The sequence below is a fragment of the Phaseolus vulgaris genome, chromosome 11, assembly GCF_051622355.1.
Source record: "Phaseolus vulgaris cultivar YP4 chromosome 11, ASM5162235v1, whole genome shotgun sequence".
In the NCBI taxonomy this organism is placed as follows: domain Eukaryota; kingdom Viridiplantae; phylum Streptophyta; class Magnoliopsida; order Fabales; family Fabaceae; genus Phaseolus; species Phaseolus vulgaris.
In genome coordinates, this window is record NC_143508.1 from 5,245,469 (window position 1) to 5,268,810 (window position 23,342).

Consider the following 23,342-nt stretch of genomic DNA (forward strand, 5'->3'; position numbering starts at 1 on the left):
TATATATATATATATTACAAATTATATATTAAACATCATTGTATCTAAAACTTGAAATTAATTTCATTTGTGATTTTAATTCAAAAAATATATATTTAATTGTTGGCTCAATTTCCTATCTAGCACCATTTACATCTTTATTTCCCTAGCACCCTTTTGTTTTTATTTCTCTATCTAGCACTCTTTTATTTTTTATTTCCCTATCTAGCACCATTTTAAAAATAAATAAATAAATAATATTTTTTTTTATAATTTTAATTTTGAATGCATTAAAAAATAAATATTTTTAATGTTTAAAATAATTAGAAATATAATTAATGAATAAATAAATGAGTTTTTACAAAATAAAAATAAAAAAGTAATAAATTAAAAATGTTTAGTTTAAAATTATTTTTTTTTAAAATAAAGAAAATAAAAAATTAAACTATACAACAACATAAAAGTTGAATCTATAAACATAAATTAGCATTTATTTTTATTATTATTGATGATATAATCATGTTAATTTCAAGTAAAAAAATACAGGACATAATTATAAAAAAACCAAAGTCAATTAGTATTAATTAATAGTGAACACATAAATAATATTGAAGTGTCTACCCTAAATGCAAAATTCTAAAAAAAAGCTAATGCAAATGCTACACTTAATGCTTAAAAATGAGACCAAAAAAAATGCAAAACTAAATAAGTATAGAAAATAAAAACAACAACAATAAAATAAAAACAAAAAATAGATATAAATAAAGAATGACAGAAAAAAAAATAACAACTAAAAACATAAAAGATATAAAATAAAGGCAAAACAAAATAAGATAAAGATAAAAGATATAAAAAAATTCAAACAAGATAAAAATAAGAGATATAAGGCGATATTAAATAAGTATATGTTGATCATAAAAAGAAAAATAAATAAAAGATGATCATTCATTTGATATTTTCTTCAGTGGTACATTAAATAGTTTGTGCAAAAAATGAAACATAATTAATGACGAGAATTGCACAATCCAGTAATTTTTTTTTATAATTTTAATTTTGAATGCATTAAAAAAATATATTTTTAGTATTTAAAATAATTAGAAATATAATTAATGAATAAAAACATAAATAGAAATAAATAAAGAATGGCAGAAAAAATAATAATATTGTCAAACATCAAGATACACAAAAAGAACGTGTCCCAACATTACTAGACCGTCTACTTTTCGTCATTAATTATGTTTCATTTCGCACAAACTATTTAATGTACCATTGAAGAACATATTAAATGAATGATCATTTCTCATTTATTTTCCTTTTTATGATCAACATATACTTATTTAGTATCTTTTATCTTTATCTTATTTTGTTTTTCCTTTATTTTATACCTTTTATGTTTTTAGTTATTATTATTTTTTCTGTCAATCTTTATTTATTTATTTATGGTTTTTGTTTTCATTTTATTGTTGTTGTTTTTATTTTCTAGACTTATTTATTTTTGCATTTTTTTCTTCTCATTTTTAAGCATTAAGTGTAACGTTTGTATTAGTTTTTTTTAGAATTTTGCATTTAGGTAAACACTTCAATATTATTTATGTGTCCACTATTAATTAATACTAATTGACTTTGGTTTTTTTTATAAATATGTCCTGTATTTTTTACTTGAAATTAACATGATTACATAATCAATAATAATAAAAATAAATACTAATTTATGTTTATAGATTCAACTTTTATGTTGTTGTAGAGTTTAATTTTTTATTTTCTTCATTTAAAAAAAAAAAATTAAACTAAACATTTTTAATTTATTACTTTTTTATTTTTATTTTGTAAAAAATCATTTATTTATTCATTAATTATATTTCTAATTATTTTAAACATTAAAAATATTTATTTTTTAATGCATTCAAAATTAAAATTATAAAAAAATAATAATTTATTTTTAAAATGGTGCTAGATAGGGAAATAAAAAATAAAAGAGTGCTAGATAGGGAAAGAAAAAATAAAAAAGTGCTAGATAGGGAAATAAAAACAAAAGGGTGCTAAATAGGGAAATAAAAACAAAAGGGTGCTGGATAGGGAAATAAAGATGTAAATGGTGCTAGATAGGGAATTGAGCCTTAATTGTTTTATATTTATAATTTTATTTTAAGTTTGATTAATTCCAATGGCTCGAGATATAGGATAGAACTAATTTATCTTTTTTAGGTTCATTTCTAATATTGGTTGACACTGTTTTTACTTAACTTGTTATGTTGGATTATTTATTTTATCAGTCCTATATATTTTCACATACGTTATTACTCATCTTAATTTTCGTCTTATATATACATCTTTATATTAAGTTCATTATTTAAAATTTGAATACTTACACTATTAAAACATATTGAATCATATTCTTAAGGTTCGATGTTGAGATTAACAAGGTAAAAATAAACCAATTTTCACTTTAAACTAGCTTATTAGATTCATCACTCTAATTTATAATATTTTTAATATTTAGTTATGAAAGCAAATTAAATTAAAATTACAATTTATTTTGTATTATATAGGCAAAAGATTGTGTCGAAAGGTCAACCGAAAGATCAGGCCGAAAAGTTAAATTAAAAAAAAATAAAATTTAAATTAGTTACTCTAGCAAAGCTTATAAAACAGACCCAAATATATAAGTGTGTTTAAAAAATGTTAAGTGCAAAAAGAAAAGACCCAAGCAGCTTCTAAGCTCAATAAGATAGTCTTATAAATAAATGTTTAACCCAAGAGGTAAGATAAGTGAATTTATCTGATAATTATACAAAACTGATTTTAACTTTGTCATTGGAGTGCCATGCAGGTACATACTCACCCATGAGGAGAGAGCAGAATGAAAAAGAGACCAAAATGAAAAGGCAAAAGATCTATCAAGCCCAGTTAAATAAGTTTGTCAGTCATCTAAGTCTCATATAAAGTCAAAGAAAAAGTGAACCGAAAGTATAATTGGAGAGAAAAACCGAAATCCCAATAATAGAAAGGAGTTTTGTTTATTATTATGGAACTTTTGTGAATAAGTAACATACACAATACCCAAGCTAGGTGATATGTGGGAGGTGTAATGTAGGATGAAGAAAGGGCTTGGATACTTTGAAGAGAGAGAAAAAGTGCTTTTCTTGGACCAATGACGCAATTCATCTCTTTCTTAATTATTTTGAGTTATAGTTTCTTCCACTATTGGAGTACTCAAACTTTATGGGCTTTCCCTCCACCAACACCTTTCATCCAAATAAAAATAATATAATAACAACTACCATGATTGTATAAATATTGGTCTCTCTCCCTCCATTTCAAATATATTTTCTGCGATTTCACCATCAATCAATCTTCCTTATTATTATGGTCATGGATTCTCAAGTGCTGCTGGGTGTTGCACTCTCATCTGTGGGTGGTTTCAGCACTTCCATCGGTGCTGCCTCTTCTCTCAACTTCCATTCATAATTTTAGTTTCATTTACTCTTTCTTTCATTTTGAAGCATGGACCTTTAGAAATAATTATTTAGATTAACCTGTTTTCTTCTAAAATCTGTGATTCAAATTCATCATATAGCAAAGTACGAGGAGTTTATCATGTTTAATCCAAAGTATTCCAAAACCACATCTTTCTCTAAAAGAAAAGAAAAGATTAAGAAAACAAATTAGAAACATGATAGGTGATGTAATAGAAAAGATAAGTTATATGTATTCGTTTTTACACACTCAGTGTTAGTTAAATATTGCTTATTAACATGTGTTTGCTATTAAAGAAACCATTTGTGTGGAAATGTGATATAAATCTATCATTGCTAGAACTTTTCATTTTTCTAAGACTTTTCCAGCAAATATTTAAAAAAATACTAAATATTATAGCAGATACATCTTTACAAAAAATGTAATCATGTTTTTAATTTATAAAAGCATTCATTTATACACCTGATTTTTAATGGCTCTTCATTTAGGAAACTTAGAACACATATATAGGATATTGATATATAATATCCATATCTTATATTTTAGATAATATACATCTGTCTTGTTAGGTTTCATTATCTATGTTTCATATATAGAAAAAATATTTGTAACTTAGGCATTGTAGATTCAGTGTTGACAAAATTAGGTTGGTTACACTATGTGTTTAAACACTTACGTAAAATGCCCAAAATTACATTCATTATTATTGTAAATTCTTATATATGGAGCAAGCTGGACTAACGTTTCTGAAATGGAACAGGTGCCCTTTTCGTAATCCTTAGTAAAGCTCCAAGTTTGAAGGTGCTTGGACTGTTACAGGTGATTTTTGTCGTTCCAACTCGAAGACTCTGTTTTATCTGTTTTGAGATTCTATGTGCTTTGAAGGATAAAACATAGATGAAGTTATTTAGATATATTGTGCTATTTTTTTAGTTGAAATTGTCATTTCTTCTCGACAACATAGGCACTAAATATCTGATTTCTGAGGTGAAACTTCGATTGTGATTGAAAAATAACACCAAATTCGAAGTTGTCATTTATAAAATGCATCATCAAGTCTATAACTCAATTCCTTGATTTGCATGCTTAAGCACATAACTAAAAGCTTTTCATTCCATGAAGGGTTTTGCTGCTGGTTTGATGCTGAGTATATCATTCTTTGATCTCACTCATAATGCCTTGAACTCACTTGGCTTCCTTAAGGGCAACCTTTGGGTATGATGTGCTCTTCTCTTTATCACAATTCAATTAATCTACCATGTTCCTTCAAACTTGTTCTCACCATAAATTTTGACCTCTTTTTCTCTAGTTCTTTGCTGGTGTCATATTCTTTGCTGTTGTTGCCAAATTCATACCAGAGCCAACACCTGTTCCTCCCATTTCAAATGAGAAGAGTAGGAAGGTTTGAATGAACTTTTACCCGCCTAATCACTGCTTTCTCTATTTTTCTGCATTTTCAAAATGGCATTGCAGATGCTTAGTTATTTTCTACAGATAAAAAAAACACTAATAATGTGTAACACTCTTGAAAACAGAAAGTTGGGAATGAAGGAAACAAAGACATTATGAAAAGGCGTCGCCGTCAAGTTTTACTCAGTGGTGTTATCACAGCCATAGGTATAGTTAATTGCATGATCACTTTCCAATAGAGAGTAGAGAAAATTTGATTTCTAACTTTTCATTTTGATTTTATCACACAGGTATAAGTCTGCATAATTTTCCAGAAGGAATGGCAGTGTACCTTGGATCCATGAAGGTAACCCTTCTGTAAAAAAATTTAGGTGGTAAAAATGTCTGAAATTTTTGTTGGGAATTCATTAATATCGATATCGACAATGACATGCATATGAATCCAGGGCTTTCATGGTTAATTGGTGAAGTTTTACTTGTACACTAGTATCTGATATGTTTGTTAATTTCACTTCGATTTTGATGATTGAGTCACACTTCTTTTAATAGGGAGTTCGTGTTGGTCTTAACCTTGCCCTGGCCATTGCACTGCACAACATCCCAGAGGTATGAACTTTTGTCAATATTATAGTTTATTTTGCCTTTTCTCTCAATGTTATAGTTTGTTTTTGTAGTATCATTTGCGTTTCACATAAACAATTATAACAGTCGTGTGCTTTACAGGGTGTTGCTGTTGCACTTCCTGTCTATTTTGCGACAGAAAGGTAAGAACCTTCGTGGATTCTTTATACTCTAGCGTAACAGTTTTTGTTGATTTGTAAGAACAGAGGCTTAAGACGTTCCATATGGATGAAGCGTATATGGCGAAGTTAACATAATGTTATTCTTTCTTTTGTTACACAATTACATCTGGAACAATTTATTGATCATAAGATCTATGAGGATGTTGTTTGCTATGTTTATATTTCACCAATAACTGGAAATTTGAGTTATAACTTTCCTTTTTCAATTGTGAATGTGTCGTAGTAAATGGGAGGCATTCAAATTGGCATCACTTTCCGGCTTTGCTGAGCCCCTGGGTGTTATAATTGTAGGTAAATGATCTGCTTTCCCATGATAATACAACCTTGCAAATTGGATCCCTTTCTCTCTCAATTCCAGAGTTGTTTAGTAGTTTTCATGCACATAGATATATTTTTAACACTCTCGAGTTATGGATATGTGTGAACTTATTGAGATGATTTTTCTTCCTTTTCTGTAGCCTGTTTATTCCCTACCAGTCTAAATCCTGAGATTCTTGAAGGTATCCTTGGATCAGGTCAGCACAAATACAAATTGTAAAAGTCACAATTTGATTGTGGGCACTTTGTTATGTATATTTTCTGATGGTTCATTTTGATTGACAGTTGGTGGAGTTATGGCGTTTCTAACCCTTCACGAAATGCTACCACTGGCTTTTGAGTATGCAGGACAAAAACAATCTGTTAAGGCCGTTTTTTGTGGGATGGCTTTCATGTCTGCAAGGTACTTAAAAAACATCTCAAAACCATTCTACATTTAGTTTAGTAAATTGTTTCATAGTACAACTCTTGCAATGTGGACTAATGTGAAAAGATAAAGAAATTTTGAAAAATTATAAACTGGTGTTTTCACTGTGTATACGTTAAAGTACAAAAATTTCTTTAGTTTTTGTTATTACTTTGGTAGCTTTTTTAATGCACACTAAGGTGACAAAAGTAAGTGTGGACTGACATAGATGGTTAAAAACCTGGTAACAATTCTTACCTTTATCTGAGTTTCAATTTCACAACACCTCTTTTCTGATTTAGTGGACAACCTACTTAGGAAGATTCTCCAACATTAAAGAACTAGTTAAACAGTTACAACTAGGTAGAGTATTTTTGGTTCTAATCTACAGTTCTAACATATTATAAGCGTTCTGCATAATAGTGTTATAGTACCACACCATTTTATCACATTTTATGTAAAAAAGAGTTGATAGCATATAGTATTGCTGGCTGTGCAGCTTGTATTTTCTACGTAGGAGCTTACCAGAGGACATGTAGCTGGGAACAGTCTCTTTCTTTTCTGAATGAGATGCATTTCAAAGTACCATTATGCACTGTCTTCTTGCTGCTGTCATCTGCAAGATGTCTTCAGAGGTGAAACTCGAAAATTTCCAATAACATTAATGTACAGCAGGAAGATAGCAGTTGAACATGAAGCAGATAAGATCCATTCATCTGCAATCATGGTTCCCCTGTATACATAAGTACAAACAAAAGCAACTTGCAATTAATGTTCTTCTGTTATCTTAAATTTCATGATTTGTGTTCTTTATTTACTACTAGTTCTTGGACTTGTACAACACACCACGCAATTTCGTTGGAAAAAAAGTCACTTTGCATCCTCTACTTTCACATGAATCTGTCTCTTGACTACATTTCAATTTAGCTGCAACGATTATGATAGAAAAATCCACAACGTTATGCACCAAAGTTCGAATTCTTATTAAGAGAGATATTCCTATGTAGTATGCATAAGGTGTTTCCAACAAGTTTGTTTGAAAGAGGAAAAAAAAAAGAAAAATCTTTCCTATTTCATGTCATGCAGAAAAAAAAATCTCTATTCCTTCATCCAAACCCGAAATTAGGTACTAGATTAAAATAAAAATGGCAAATACATTACTTACAGTGACCAACATTTATAACTCTAAGGGGAGTTTGACAAACATGTTACAATCCAAAGCAGGTTTTATTGATATTAAAAGAAAAAACCTAAGAATAAGGAAAGCAGTGATATTTTTTATTAGTAGTTTTGTTGGACAATTAAAAGCATAATTAACCATAGAAGTTACATTTACCTCTAATGATATTATACTACATTTTCCTCTTTTACTTCATTTTTGCGATGATAGAAATGTAATATACATATAAAAATAATTTTGCATGAGTCGAAATTGAAAAACAAAAAATAAAGTGCAGAGAGGGATTAGAAGTGAAAGTTATTTTATTTTATATGTGAGATTTGATGTGGAAATGTATGAGAATATGCTCTTTTTGTTGTCTTAAAATAAGAAACTAAGGGAAGAGTGAGAGAGTCATATAAAAATTGTACATTAATATTAATTTAAAAAATTTAAAAATAATTTTATTTTTTAAATAATTCATATGAAATGACAAAATACTCCATTGTATTAATAAAATGAGATATATTAAATAAGGGTAGAATCGGAAAAAAATTGTGTACACAAAAATGCGATTATAATGGGAAATCCCTTTATATATAGAGGTATAGATAATTAGTTATTCTTTTAATTTCCATTTATATTCTTTATAATTATTAAATAAACATTCGCTTTCTATTTTTAATAAATAACACTTCTCTTTTATATTTTTGATAAAATAATACTTTTTTCTTTATGATTTTTAACTTTATATTTAAAAAAATTTGATTTTAGTTTTTATAAACTTTTATTTAACTTCTAGTTAATATGATATTTTAGATAACACAAGAAAATCAACTCTCAAAAGATAAGTTTCATTTATTAAAAATATAAAAACGTTTATTTAAATTTATTTAAAAATATAAATATATTTGTACTAAAAGCATAAAATATAATATTATTTTAAAATTAAATTAAATGTGGATGTTATTTAACATAAATTTAGAAAAAAAATAAGTCTAATTTTTCCTTGTTAATATGATTATTATCAAAGATGCAATTACACATTTAACCAAATCATCACTTAAAAAATATAAAATAAATATTTATTTTAAAATTAAAGGAAATGTGAATGATATTTAATTTAAAATTTAGAAAAATAAGTATAATTTCTTTGTATTAATATAATTATTATCAATTACACATTTTACCAATGCATCACTTTAAAAAATCAGAAAGGTACACCAGTTTTGAAACTGAACACTTAAATAAATAAATCTACTTATATAGCAACTTGTTTTTCGAATTTAATTCATATAAGATCAATCTGTTTAAGTTTAATCCAAACACCAGTAGCAGCAGGCTACGTCATTGAGCCATTTAAGTTTCCTAAGGATATATTATCTCAATTATTTGTATTTTTTATATAGTAAATATTTTCTCTTTTTAATAACTTTTTTATATATGTTTTCCTTCTTTCACCAATGTATTTATTAATAAGATACAATTATTTTTAATAATTCATTACTCTTTATATTTCTTATATTATTTTGATTTAAAGTTTCTTTTAAGTTATATTTGTTTTACAATATTAACTTTTATATATATACACTCTCAGCTAGTATAAATTAGGACAAAATATAAAAAACATATTTTATTTAATGCATTTTTACGGTTAGACACTATCATTCAAAATGTGATGATATTTTTGAAATTTACTTCATTTAAGAATGCGGTTATGTGTAATAGTTACATTCTTAAATAAAGCGCTTTAATTTAAGAATGTGACTATTATAAATAGTCACATTCTTAAATAAAATGCTTTATTTAAGAACACCGCTTTACCTAATAGTTGCATTCTTAAATAAAAGAGTTTTGTTTAAGAATGTGGCTTTTCCTAATAGTTGTATTCTAAAAACATTTTTTACTCTAATACTGAAGTGCGTCACTTACGCTTTCTCTAGTCATCTGTGAGCTTTTATTATCTTTTTCGTGTCTTTGTAAGTTCGTTTCGAGCTCTCTTTCTTCTTCATTATTGGTTTATATATATTTTTTGTTTATCTTATTTATTTGTTTTCTTGCATTGATGAAGGTCACTACGGCTTCATTGCCTGATGTTTAGGTTTTTACTGTGTCGTATTTGCTCCGTCGCTGCTGCCCATTGTTGCATTCACGCACAAGGTTGATGGTGTTTTAAATTTTTTATTTTTTTTAATGTTTAGATTTAAGATTTAGGGTTTAGAGTTTTAATTTTTGTTTAAATAAAAATACAGCTATTTACCGCCCTTGTAAATCTACATTTAAGAATGTCACTAAATAGTTGTTGTCTTTGTGTGTTGTGTTTTTGTGTGTTGAAGATAAAACTATGTGTATATAATTATGATTAAAAATCATCATTTTAAAGTGAAAATAACCGTAATCTTTTAACTTTTTTTCTTTTCTGCACCAATAATAATAATATGTTTTTTAATGATTACAATATCTTAAAATAGAAGAAGGAGGAAATGAAAAGATGGAGATAGAGAATGTGTGACCTACTCCTTGGCTTCTTGGTAATACCAACCCTTGTATCCAAATTGCTTCACCTGCATAGAGCTTTGGTAGTTGACCTTATTAATGGGGAATAACGCTATTAGAATATTGGCTTCATCATTAGCCTGTTTCAGCAACACGATGTAAAGGAAATTCTCAAAATTTTCTCTTTTGTTTAGAGATGAGTAAAAATGTTATTATGTGGAAACTTCTCAAGGATGTTGTTTTTTTCCATGAAATTTGCCTACCACAATTAAAGCGTAGAAGATTTTATAAGTATATAGAAGATTTATAATAAATAACTTAGATCTTATAAATTAATTTGGTCTTGTCAAATGAATCAATGATTTTCATTATTAAAAATAATATAAAGTTTTGATTTTAATCATATATTTTAATTTAGTGTTAAGTTCAACACGTCACTTTAACGATTTTTTCTCCATTAAGAATGTGTATGTCACTTGAGTTGATTGATCATTCAAGTGATCCTTTTGCTTAACTCTATAACTTTCTTCATGTCTTAACTATAACTTGGGTAAAGAAAGTTTTTTTTTTGTCAACAAAGAATAAATAAAATATATAAATAATGAGTACTTAAGAGGTACTCATGCCCTTATACAAAAAAGACAGTCTATCTAGACTTCCTTCCTTTATTCTCCTTAACAAAGATAAGCAAATAGTCTACTTAATTTTTGCTCTATGAAAGTGAAACAAAAACCAAAACCACAAATAATAAATAACAAAAGGAAAATATTGGTATGAGTTGTGTACTCCACCATCAGAACAGAACAACCACATCTACACAGTTTAATTTTTCATAATCCCTTGCTCAACAACATTACATAATCCTTCCCTAGTCTTATATATACCATAGAAAATTTAGTTCTAGATCTTTGTGTTATATGCATCTCTTAATGCATAGAATAAGATTCAAAAATCAATTGAAAATAAGAAAAATTAAAAGCATGCGTCTTATACTATAATTTGAACTGATTTTTGACTCTTCACTTAAAAAGTGATCATTTGTCTATTTCATAATTGTCATTTATCGTTAAAGCTTTATTTGATCTTGAGCAAACTTTTCCTTGTGAGTCAATTGTAATGTGTTACTTGAGTGAAGTGGGAATGCTCAAACAACACTTCTTTACACTTTTTTCTATTTTTATTTATTTATCATTGTGTAACAAAACTATATTTAAAATAAAAAGACAATAATAATATTCTTTTAGCATTTTGAGAAAAATAAATATATTAAATATGAATAAGTGTCATGATTTTGGTAATAATTTTAATAGTTAAATTTAGTTATAATTTCCACGTATTACTATATATTATGTAATTTCTCTTACCTTTAACTAACCTTTATAAACATTAAGTAGTTGCAGTTGTTAATATTCAATTTGCCTCAAATAACAAGTACAGAATAAAATATTAAGATAATGTAAAGTAGGATTGAATTTTTTGTAAAGTAGGATTGAAATAACAGTGATAACAAATGGGATTGAATTTTACCTATATCTTGTTCCCATACAAACCTTAGATTTGCTACAGATCATTTCTATTACCTCCAAATTAATCCCTTAATAATGAAACTTCTAAAGCCTATAATTTAATAATCAATATATTAATATTCAAATTATATTTTTTGTATTAAGAACATGAAATTAACCAACTAATAGTCCTAAATCTATTTATATCACTTAGAATAATTAGATATGTTGATTTGGATTTGATTTAATACTAAAAAAATTATTGAATAAAAATTAACTTTAAAAACAAAAAATAATTAATTACTATACTAACTAAACTATATCTTGAAAATAAGATAATTTTTATTATCAATAAAATTTATAAACTCGTTTTTAAATTGATATCTAATTAACTAATTATTATCTATTTTTTTTAGATTTTTTTATAATAGTATATATTTTATTAATATAATAATAATAATTATTATTTATTTTTAAAAATAATTTCTATTATTTAATTATTATTTTTAATGAGATAGTATTTTTCCATTAATATCTAAATATTAAATATAAGATGAGTTATCAAATAATCTCAAGCATTAATTGTATATCAATCCACTACAAGTTACATGTTGAGAGTAATTCTCATTTACAGCAAAGACATAAAAAATAAGAAATACAACTTATATCCCCATATGAAATATATTTTATTTGCACGTGTTGCGAACTAATGCTCCATAGGCGTTGCTATATTTGTATTAATAAGTGTTTTTTAATGATTAAGAAACAATGTTATATTCTTTTATACTATTTTTAATATTTTATAGAAAGTTCTAAATGGAAAGATAAATAAATTCAGCGTATTAAAAGCGTGGAAAACATTACAAAATCATTCTTATTATTAATTTTAATATAGTAAATATTTTATTCTTAGTAAAAAAAATATTTAAGTTTGTCCTAATTTAGATGTTTAGGCTTCTTCAACCATAATGACAATCTTAGGCATCAAACTTCATTCAGTAAGTATTGTTTTTGCAATTAATGATCCTCTTTGTGTCATATTCTAAATCGGTTTGAGTTGATAATTTCACCATGTATAAGTAAGAAATAGTTTTTTTCTAAACTTCTTGAGTCTGTCTCTAATTTCCGATAGGCAAAAAAAAGTGAGGGAAATCGAAATGTGAAAGCGCAGACGCGTGATTATGAGCATTAGGTATGAGGAGTGTGGATTCATGCGCATATCCATCCAAATTGATACAAAAGTTGGAAGAAAAGAGAAAAGAAAAAAAGAAGAAACCTGTTATTAAAGTCTACAATGTTCCATCACATCTCTTGTTGACAGGTTGGGGATGTTGTGACAGATTGACGTTACACTGGATTCCATTGATACCAAGCAAAGAATCACATAATTAGCCATCGTTTTCATCACCTGTTTTACTGTTACGTTAAATCTACAAGTATAGTGGCCATCTAGAAAGAAACCCTGTTAACAGTCATACACTGCCATTATTTAACACGTTCAAGTCCAGGGGGAAAGGTTCAAAGAGACTTTACCCGAAACAAAAAATATATATAAATAAACAGATAAAGCAGAAGAAGTGGGGACAGTGAACGTGGAGTCCCGATTTTGTTGGCTGAGGGGAATGGACTGAAGAGAGTGAAGTTACGCCATGATTCAAACTCTGCATGTGTAAGGTACTTTGAAATGACATCTCAAGCACCTCTGGTTGTCTTTCTCTGTGGACTTCAGCTACACCGCATTCCCCAATCTTCATTTTAGATACGAATTTGGTGCCTTCTGCTACGAATCTTATCATTGCATTAATGCACTTTTTTAATGGTTCTGCGTGATTAAAAAACCCTTGGTAGAAATCATTAGGGTCAGTCTAAACATAGTATTTGATCTGTCCATCATGAAGGACACAACAAAAGTGGGATAGCAGCATCATGCGAGTCATAAAGCTGAACCGTGACAGGTTCTAAAGCTTTCCCCAACCTAAATTTTCACTTCCAACATATATTATTACCCTATCATCTCACTAATTTCAGCTCTTTTGAGTTTCTGTTTGGATAAATCAAACACCTTATATATTGTTACATGAGATAAAATGTTACTGGGTAAAAGGTAGCTGTTCGTGTAGCGTTGCATGCCCTTAGGTATAAAACTATGAAGCTTATAACGTGGATATATATAAGAAGTTCTGTAAGTATGATTGGAGTCTCTCAGCAATTTGTACGAGTGGAAGGGAAAGGGTATATAAATTATATAAAATTCATCAATATATATCTGTCACTTCACACTAATCTTTTGTTGCTGGAACTTCGTACCTACCCATCATACATGTGCCTTAATGTATCTATGAACTGCCTTATGATATGGTAGTTATTAGTGTGCTGTTACAAAAGATGTTTATTTCTTTTATACATTTCCTTTTTACCTTTTTTATATTAATTTAATGAAAATACCAACCATCCCTAATGGGAAAAACAATGTTTTCCTCAATGTTTAGAAAATAAAAATAAATGGAATGTAACTAGGCATTTCATTATAAAACACTTCACTAACACCTTATATCTCTTTTGTACTTATATTTTTATGTTTAATCTGAGTAGTTATGTTTTACATTTTTATATGCTACCTCTCGTTCCCTCTTCAGGTATCATTTAGAAGAGGTTTTCTCTTAACTTTTTTGAAAATATATAAATGTACTTACTTTTTCTTCCATCATCTTTTTTATTGTGTTATGTGTTTTTCATATTTGTCGTTTTTTTTATCTTCTATCCCATTTTTGAGTGTACATTTATCTATCTCTCACGAAGATGAGTTTGAAAGTTACAATTATAATTAAGGTTATTTAACGACTAGATTAGAACATATATGTTGGAACTTGGAAAAATCTCCTCGTACGCCTGTCTTAAATGAACATTCTGTCTGGTATAAGGTAAATCAATGACGTACAATCCTGGTGGCAGACGATGGATATTGAATCATGTAATACAAATTACTTCTCGTTTATGTTAACAGAGAGATAGAAATTTAAGCCAAAACAAAAAAAAAAATGACACCACAGGAGCATTTGTTACCATCTGATATGAAATACCAAGAGGCAATGAGAGAATTAATAAAGGTGATGAGTTATGAGAAGCCGTCAATAATAGTTACATAGATTGACATCATATAAACTGCGAACTGGAAAAGTTGCATTAATTTTCTTGTTCGATTTCAGAGCCTGCTTGATCATCATCTTGGTCAAGGTTCATGCAGTCATTTCCATGAGCCGTGTGTTCATATCCAAATGCCTTGATATGATCTTTAAGAGATCTTTTGTGCTTGAAATCAGACCCACAAGAGCAATACCAGCGTTTCCCACAGTTCTTCTCATGAGTTCTCCAATCACCCCTCACAGCAAATGTTTTGCAACATTTTCTGCACACGAAAGGCTTTGTCCCATGCTTTCTCTTGTAATGTGTTTGAAGGGTTCTAAAGTCTTTGAGTGGTTTTGCTCTCGGATGGTCGATGTTGTTCTTGCATCCTGGAGCACAGCAATAGCAAGGGAGCCTTAGCATAGCTGTTGGTTGTGTTCCCCTTAGAGATTCTGGTCCCTTTCTATATTGAGATCCATGCCCCCACATATGCATCTGAATATTTTTGCACCAATATTATTATCATGTAAATGGTAATTAGATTGAAAGGAAATGAAGAATATGTTATGACCAAAGAAACTATTCACACACACTCATGCATACAGAAATAAACTATAAAATACCAGTTTTGACCAATTGAGAAAAAAAAACTTGAAACTAGGTCTTTAATTTGTTTCGTGTAGTTGAGTACAAATTTAGAATTTGAATTTGAATTACTTTACCATATGTCGGCCAGGTCTTTCAGTGAGAAAGGAGGTTTGTACAATTATATAAAATAAATAAATGACATGCTAAGTTTATAACGTTCATTTCTATAATTTATTTTATTTTATTTAGAAAACATTAAATTTGGAAATATTTATCGAAAAAGAAAATTTTGTACTCTCTTCTCTCTTTACAAATCTTAACACCCAAACATGCTAACTAGGAGCTGCTTCTTTTGAACAAGTTCTAAGACTTGTTCATCAACCACGCTCTCTGTGATTAAAGAAATAGGTGCCAGTGTAGGGCATCCTGTTAAAGAAAAAGTTCGGGAGCCCAGCAAGAGAATATTTGTACTGTTAATTATATTTATATTCATTTTTGTGATACTCAATTGATGTCGTTTCAATTTATGTCTCCCTTGTCGGTGTGTTTTTTATGGTACAAACTAATTACACTTGATAAACTATTTTGATTGTAAAAGGGTTGGGTAACAAGTACTCCCATAATTTATATATTCGTAAAAAAAACACTTATGCTAGAGAGAGAGAGAGAAAAAAAACTTGGTAGTGCAAAAAGGGATATCATGAACCATATATTTGGATACTTATCTTCCCAGAAGAAGTGAGAGATCTCATTTTTATCTTCTTAACAGAGAAAGGGTGATAGATCAAGTAGTTTGGAGCTCAAATAAAAGGAAAAGAAATGTAATAAGTTAGCTGGAAAACCCTAAATTATAATGCACACACTCTGGGATAAATTTTCCTCCTTTGACAAATATTTGAGGTGAAAACTTGAAGTCATACTATACATAGAATTTAAGAAGAATTCATTCTTTTGGGACAACTTTCTGAAAACGAGATCTGTGAAAGTAGGGGTATAGGAGAGTATGAAAGACAGGAAAAAGCTGGGAAAAGGAAATATATTCTCTTTCTTTCTATAATTCTATTCATCCTTAATTATACTGTCTTGATTATTTTATTATTCTCCTCTATCGAGGGAATTGATCATCAAAATGACCAAAGGTGACAAACCTGCATGTTGTTGTATCTGTTGAACGTCTTGAAACAAAGAGGGCACGCGAACTGTGTTGGACCAATCAGAATCTGAGCAGAAGTAGGGATCCAATATTGTCCTTTGTTAATTCTATCTGACAGTAGCCCCGAAGCATCACTGATTTTTTCTTCTTTGTCTGAAACCTCTGCTGAGTATAGGCTTGAAGCTGAATCAGCAGATGCACTAGTGCTTGGAAGCCCTAAGTGTAAAGCCACTGTGACAGCATCCTCTTCATCCAAGCACTTGGATGTACTTAGGTCTTCCTTTTTCTTGTCCACTTCCATGGCACTGAATGAAGATTGAAGATATTGTGCTTCTTCTTCTTGATGTCTGAGATGAAGGAAAGGAAGGGCTTCTGTTTGAGGAGGAGAGGATTGGAACTGAGTAGAAGATATGACAGTGGTGTAGGTATGATAATTGGAAGGAAAATAGAATGACGGATTGATGGGAGGAGTTGATGCAGAAGGAGAAGAGAGAAGACATGGTGAATTGAGGTCCAACCAAAAGTTAAGGTCATTGGATCTGTAGGAATTTGTCATGATGAGGGGTGAAAAGAAAAAGGTATATGATCAGCTATAGAAAGGGTTGGGATATTAATTATAGACATCTGAGTGCACAGAAGGTAGTGGAGGGAGGGTAGAGATTTGCAGAAGATAGTTTTAGATTTTAACAAGCAAAATAGTCACAATGAAAGAGTTAGGTGAAGGGCTCAAGATGTGAACAAATTAATTCAATGTTGCTAAAGCAAGACCAATAAAGTTATACAAAACTATTTTCTACTTTATAATCTTAAAATATAATTATATTTGCTGACATTATATTGTCATTTTCGAATTAGAAGTTGAAGTCCAAGTATTGTTGGCTACCATGTGACCACACAGTCTCCTTCCACACTGTCTTCTTGTTACACTACTTGAAAATAGTCATGGTTTTAAATTTATCAAGGACAATTGCAATAAAAAGTTATTGTGTTGTCGTTAATAATTAAATAAGTTTGAGAATGGAACCATGTGTGTGATATAACCATATTAACCAAATGAAAAAAGTGTTGGTAATTATATTTTCTAGGAAATTTGTTTGTCATACTAATTTGAAAGAAGTGTTGATAATTAGTATTTTGGAAGAAATTTGTTTGTTTTACTAATTATATTTATGTCTAACTTAATCCCACTGTTAAACCCTAAATATTATACTTCATTTGTATAATTTGAACTGAACACGGAATCTTGTTTCACATATTAGAATTGTGATTTTATGTCTTAAAAAAAAAACATGAATGGATTTGAAGCAGCATGTGCTTTGGCTTGTTTGCTATGGTCGACTTGGCTCCTCAAAGCACACAGGTTTTGTTTGTGTCTCCAATACTCTTGCATGCAAATGTTGGATCTACTATGTCTGTCTCCTTGTTCACAACACTCAAACAAGTTACTACTGTATATTTTTCAAATTAGTATCACTATATTAAAAATTAATTAGAGGGCCAATAATGTTTTTTCTTTCATTTTTCTATACTTATAGGTAGATTGAATTTATTTCGTATCATTATATAGTAATCTCAAAGAAATAATTTATTCAAGTGAAAGATATTTAGCTTCTCTTAATAGGTTATTTGACTCCTTTAACTAAGCAATTGAGTTTGAATTTTATGCATAAACAAGAAAATTATGTGGGAAGAGTCACTTTTAGATGTTGTTGTAGTTTGGGTTAGAATTTTATTTGGATAACTTGTTCAACAAAAGACAACATCAGTGATTGACATGACACGTTACTGTTACTGGTGAAAATTCAATTTTAATCCTAATCAAACATTAAAAACATATAGCATTATATCTTAATATTTTCTAAAATTGCACAACTATCTCAAATGACATATAGGTATTTCTACAGCACCTACTTTTTCACCCTGAAATTTTTTATATATTTAAAATCTAACAAATCAAGTTTTAAATTATAAAATAATCTTAGAAAAATATATATTACTATTTTAAAAGGAGGAATATAAACTATGGTGGTGATACTTGAAATTATTTTCATCCACTATTACAAGGGAGGGCCCAAGGGTATTTTATGGACTTCAAGGCTCGGCCCATTAAACAACTATAAGCGTATTGGGGTCATTGCAGTATCCCATTGTTTGGGATTAGAATGAATTTTTTGAATTTCCTGCTGCTTTGGGAACTAGCTTTTTTCCCTCAAATTCCCAAACCAGGAAATTCAAAAACCCGATTCCCAAACCAAGAAAATCAAGAACCCGAGAACCCCAAAACCGAAACAAGGAAAATCAAGAGCGCAAGAATCCTGATTCCCAAACGACGAAATTCAAGAACGCACTCTCTAACATTCCATCCCGGTCACACTCCACCCTGGTTTGCAATCGATTCCTTCCAGCACTCCATTCGCAACCTTAAATTTTACCATCACCGTCTCATTGTCGGAAGCTGAAAGCTGTGGCAAACAAAGTTTTAGCGAGATTGGAGGTGAAGGAGTGCGGAACATCAAATTCAGGTATCTCCCAACACTTATTTTGAGGGTTTTCACAATGAAAATGGGATAGAAAACAATTTTAGGTTTTAACGGGTGACGATCGAAAGGTGATTTTCAGATGTGTTTAGGTGTTTTGTTGAATGCGTTGTTCCATTCAACATGCTGGAATAATCAAGATGCACTTTACACATACCCTTTCTTTTCTGCACTAAGTTTAACATGTTTTTCAACTATTCCCTGATACTCAGAATCTGGTTTTGTTTTGATAATATGTTCTCTGCATCCAAATTTCATTTCTCAAGCTTGTACAGTTTCAAAATCAATTGTTTCTTATGGATGCTTTTTCGGTAAATGTGATCTTATTTACTTTAAGTTTTACCCATTGTGAATTATAAATGTTTAATTTTATTAATTTGTATCTGATGGATATATCAATTAGAGTTTCGAAATCAATTTACAGTTTCAAAATCAATTTGTATCTGATGCATGTATCAATTAGACTTTCCAAATTAATTTACAGTTTCAAAATCAATTTGTATTTGATGGATGTATCAATTAGACTTTCACTTTGGTAATTATCATTATAAAAGTTTGGTTTAAAGGTCAACATAGATTTTTTAAGTGAAGCTTCAATTCTGATTGTAGAACTGCAAGAAACCCTCTAATGGAACTGTACGTAAGTTTTGTCCTTAGATTAAGGTCTCAACTCACTTTTTTTCATTTGTGTGTCATTTGCTATTCTGTTTTTTTGTTGAGTTGTGTATTGTGTCTCTGGTGGTGCTGCAGTGTGTCTATTAGGAGAATATGAAGTTGAAGAACGTTTCTATTGAGAATGCAGACAATAAAGAATATGCTTCTATATCTGCTAAAAGTACATCAGAAGATAACATAGGAGGTACATCTGTTTTTTATGGTTTACATGGAAATAAATTTCTACCATTCTCGCAGTCATCTTTTTGGTGATAATGGCAATGGAAATTAGGGTTCTTTGCATACTGTTCATAATTTTATTTAAAACACATACATGTGTCTTAATAATTGGTTTCTTCTTTCAGCTGAGGATAATGTTTCATCAGTGCCAGCAAGCATAGAGCAGTTAAATATACAGAGAGATGATCATGGGAAAAAACAAGATGATGACTATCCTTTTGTACAAATTCCAAATCATCTACAACTCCATACATCAGAATGCATGAATCTGAGCTTTAGAAGTTTTGGCTCTGATAACCCCCTTTCTGGACCTGGGTCATTTACGTCTAGGCCATTGAAAAGTAAGTTAGAGGATGCATATGGTGCAACATATGTTTCTACAATTGAAAACTCAGACACTAGGTACGTTGGCTATACAATAGGATACTTTAAGAAATATTGAAATCCAAATTACAAAATCCAATCCATAATTATCCAAATCCATATTAGTTTTAATCCATTTAAATGAATTTATCTCAAATCCAAATCCATATTTTTGGATTTTAAATCCAATCCATTTAATTGGATATGGATTAGATATAGATTCGATATACTTTTGGATTATCCAAATTGCATTTTGGGTTGGATTTTGACTTGGCTCGATCCAAGTTGAGCCAAGACAATCCGGGCTCAGGTTGAGCAAAGTCGGCCCAAGCCCATGTCAAGCCTAGTCATCCGGCCCAAGTCGAATCGAGTTGGTATGGGCCAAAGTCGACCAAGTTGTTTCACGCCAAAGTCGAGCCAAGTAAACCCTGGGCCAATTCGAGCTGAGTGGCTGATATTGAGTTGACTTGAGTCGGTTGGGGCTAATATTGAGCCGAGTTGGCCCAGGCCAATGTCTACTCGAGTCGGTCCATGCCCATGTCGAGTTGAGTCTTTCGGGTCCGATATGTAGTCGAGCAGGCTCAGGTCGATGTCGAGCCGTCCAGGCCCGAGCTAATATCGAGCGGAGTGGGCCAAGGTTGATATTGAGAGGAGCGAGTCTAGGTTGATGTCGAGCCGAGCATGCCCGGGGTGATGTCAAGCTGAGCAGGCTTGGGCCGATGTTGAGCAGAGTAAGCTCGGATCGATGTCGATTTGTCTGGGCCTAGGTCGATGTTGAGTCGTTCGGGCCAAGGCCAATTTCGAGCTAAGTGGGTCTAAGGCTGATATAGAGCCGAGCGGGATCGGGTCAATGTCGAGCCAAGCGGGTCTGGGCCAATGTCAATCCGAGCGATCTTGGGCCAATGTCGATCCGGGCGGTCCTGAGCCGATGTCGATCTGAGCGTGCCCTATCTGATGTTGAGCGGTCCTAGGCTGATGTCGATTCGAGCGGTCCTAGGCCAATGTCGAGTCGTCCAGGCCCGTGCCAATGTTGAGTCGCCCGGGACCGGGCTGATGTCGAGCTCAACGGTCACAGACTGAGTGGTCCCGGGCCGATGTTGAGTCGTTTGAGCTCAGGATGTTGAGTGGTCCGGGCCCAAGCCGATGTTGAGTCGAGTTGGTCTGCGTCCAAGTTGAGTCGGGTTAGGTCCAGTTCGAGCTGAATATTGAGTTGACTCGAGTCGGTTGGGGTGGATATCGAGCCGAGTTGGGCCAGGTCGATGTCTACTCAAGCCGGTCCATGCCCATGCCGAGCTGAGTCTTTCGGGTCTGATATGGAGTCGAGCACGCCCAGGTCGATGTCAAGCCGTCCAGGCTCGGGCCAATATTGAGCGGAGCGGGCCAAGGTTGATATTGAGAGGAGCGGGCCCAGGTTGATGTCGATTCGTCCGGGCCCAAGCCAATGTTGAGTCGTTCGGGCCAAGGCTGATTTCGAACTGAGCGGGCTAAAGCTAATAAAGAGCCGAGCGGGCTCGGGTCGATGTCGAGCCAAGCGGGTCTAGGCTGTTGTCGAGCCGAGCAAGCCTGGGATGATGTCGAGCCGAGCGGGCCCGGGACAATGTTGATCCAAGCAGTCTTGAGCTGATGTCGATTTGAGCGGGCCCTGTCCGATGTTGATTCGAGCAGTCCCAGGCCAATATCGATCCAAGCGGACTCAGGCCAATGTCGAGCCGTCCGGGCCCGGGCCGATGTCGAGTCGAGCGGTCCCGGACCGATGTTGAGTCGTTTGAGCTCAGGATGTTGAGTGGTCTGCGTCCAAGTTTAGTCGAGTTTGGTCCAGTTCGAGCTGAGTGGCTGATATTGAGTTGACTCGAGTCGGCTGGGGCTATTATCGAGCCGAGTTGGCCCAGGCCAATGTCTACTCGAGTCAGTCCATGCCCATGTCGAGCTGAGTCTTTCGGGTCTGATATGGAATCGAGCGGGCCTAGGTCGATGTCGATACGTCCAGGCCCGGGCCAGTATCGAGCGGAGCGGGTCAAGGTTGATATTGAGAGGAGTGGGCCCATGTTGATGTCGAGCGGAGCATGACCGGGGTGATGTCGAGCCGAGCAGGCTCAGATCGATGTCGATTCGTCTGGTCCCAGGCCAATGTTGAGTCGCTCGGGCCAAGGCCGATTTTGAGCTGAGCGGGCTAAGGCTCATATAGAGCCGAGCGGTCTCGAGCCAATGTCGATCCGAGCGGTCCCGAGCTGATGTCGATCTGAGCGGGCCCTGTTCGATGTTGAGCGAGCGGATGTCGATTTGAGCGGTCCCAAGCCGATGTCGATCCGAGCGGACTCGAGCCATTGCTCGGGCAACGTGGAGACTTGATATTTTTTGTCTCTATCTTTTTGCATGATGGAGTTGAAGATCATTTGGAGAAGAGAATTCACAAAATATAGAAATAGATTACATATTTTTGTTAGATATTAGTTGTAATTTCTTTTAATTTTTAAAGTTTACTAGGCAGCATTAAACTATAGTTTTTAATATTTTGAGTTGTACAATTACGTTTTCAAATATACATACATTGCACATTTAATTATATTTCTAATGTTACAAGTTTCATATATGTTGTTAACTTCAATTACAACAATTTATTAATATTGATTTAATTGTCTTTAATAGATTTATGTATTTATTTCGTAAAAAATCAATAAATAGTCTTATAATAATTTATATGGCTTACTAAATTTTTAAGTTACAATAATAATGTTTAAAATAAATTAATGACTTAATGCATTAATAATTTGTTTACAAATATTAGAAATGTGGTGTAGAGGAATAAGCTACATTTCAAAATTATAAGTGTTGTTTAAGATTCAAAAGAATAAACTATATTTGTAAATGTTGATAAGTGTTGCATAGAGTGTTCAGTGTTCGATGATTTAATAAGTTTAAAAAAAAATGTTAGGATAAATTTTAAATAGTCTTATACCATATCAATAATAAAAACTGAAGTTTAACTTAAATTTATAAAATCAACAAATCTAACTTAAATTTATATAACTTAAATTTATAAAATCAATTATAAGATGATATTTGCATTCATATATATTATTAAATGTTTTTTATCTTTAACCAATTTAGTTTAAATTTTTTAATTTGATTGT

At 31.4% G+C, this 23,342-nt stretch overlaps 3 protein-coding genes across 3 annotated transcripts; 2 read left to right on the top strand and 1 right to left on the bottom strand.

Annotated features, from left to right (window-relative positions):
• Positions 1-3,266: 3,266 nt before the first annotated feature.
• LOC137831760 (zinc transporter ZTP29) lies at positions 3,267-7,286 on the top strand. Its single transcript, XM_068639570.2, has 12 exons — positions 3,267-3,415; positions 4,217-4,275; positions 4,579-4,671; positions 4,766-4,858; positions 4,992-5,073; positions 5,157-5,212; positions 5,416-5,472; positions 5,590-5,630; positions 5,893-5,960; positions 6,128-6,184; positions 6,273-6,390; positions 6,893-7,286. The coding sequence occupies exons 1-12, from the start codon at positions 3,346-3,348 to the stop codon at positions 6,930-6,932; spliced, it is 834 nt and encodes a 277-aa protein (XP_068495671.1). The 5' UTR covers positions 3,267-3,345; the 3' UTR covers positions 6,933-7,286.
• Positions 7,287-14,599: 7,313 nt separating this feature from the next.
• LOC137833329 (zinc finger protein WIP5) lies at positions 14,600-17,156 on the bottom strand. The gene is made up of 2 exons (XM_068641687.2): positions 16,413-17,156; positions 14,600-15,171 (listed from the first exon to the last, which is right to left on the bottom strand). The coding sequence occupies exons 1-2, from the start codon at positions 16,971-16,973 to the stop codon at positions 14,737-14,739; spliced, it is 996 nt and encodes a 331-aa protein (XP_068497788.1). The 5' UTR covers positions 16,974-17,156; the 3' UTR covers positions 14,600-14,736.
• Positions 17,157-18,562: 1,406 nt separating this feature from the next.
• LOC137825626 (uncharacterized) lies at positions 18,563-22,814 on the top strand. Its single transcript, XM_068631347.2, has 3 exons — positions 18,563-18,939; positions 19,705-19,813; positions 19,974-22,814. The coding sequence occupies exons 2-3, from the start codon at positions 19,723-19,725 to the stop codon at positions 20,288-20,290; spliced, it is 408 nt and encodes a 135-aa protein (XP_068487448.1). The 5' UTR covers positions 18,563-18,939; positions 19,705-19,722; the 3' UTR covers positions 20,291-22,814.
• Positions 22,815-23,342: the final 528 nt, after the last annotated feature.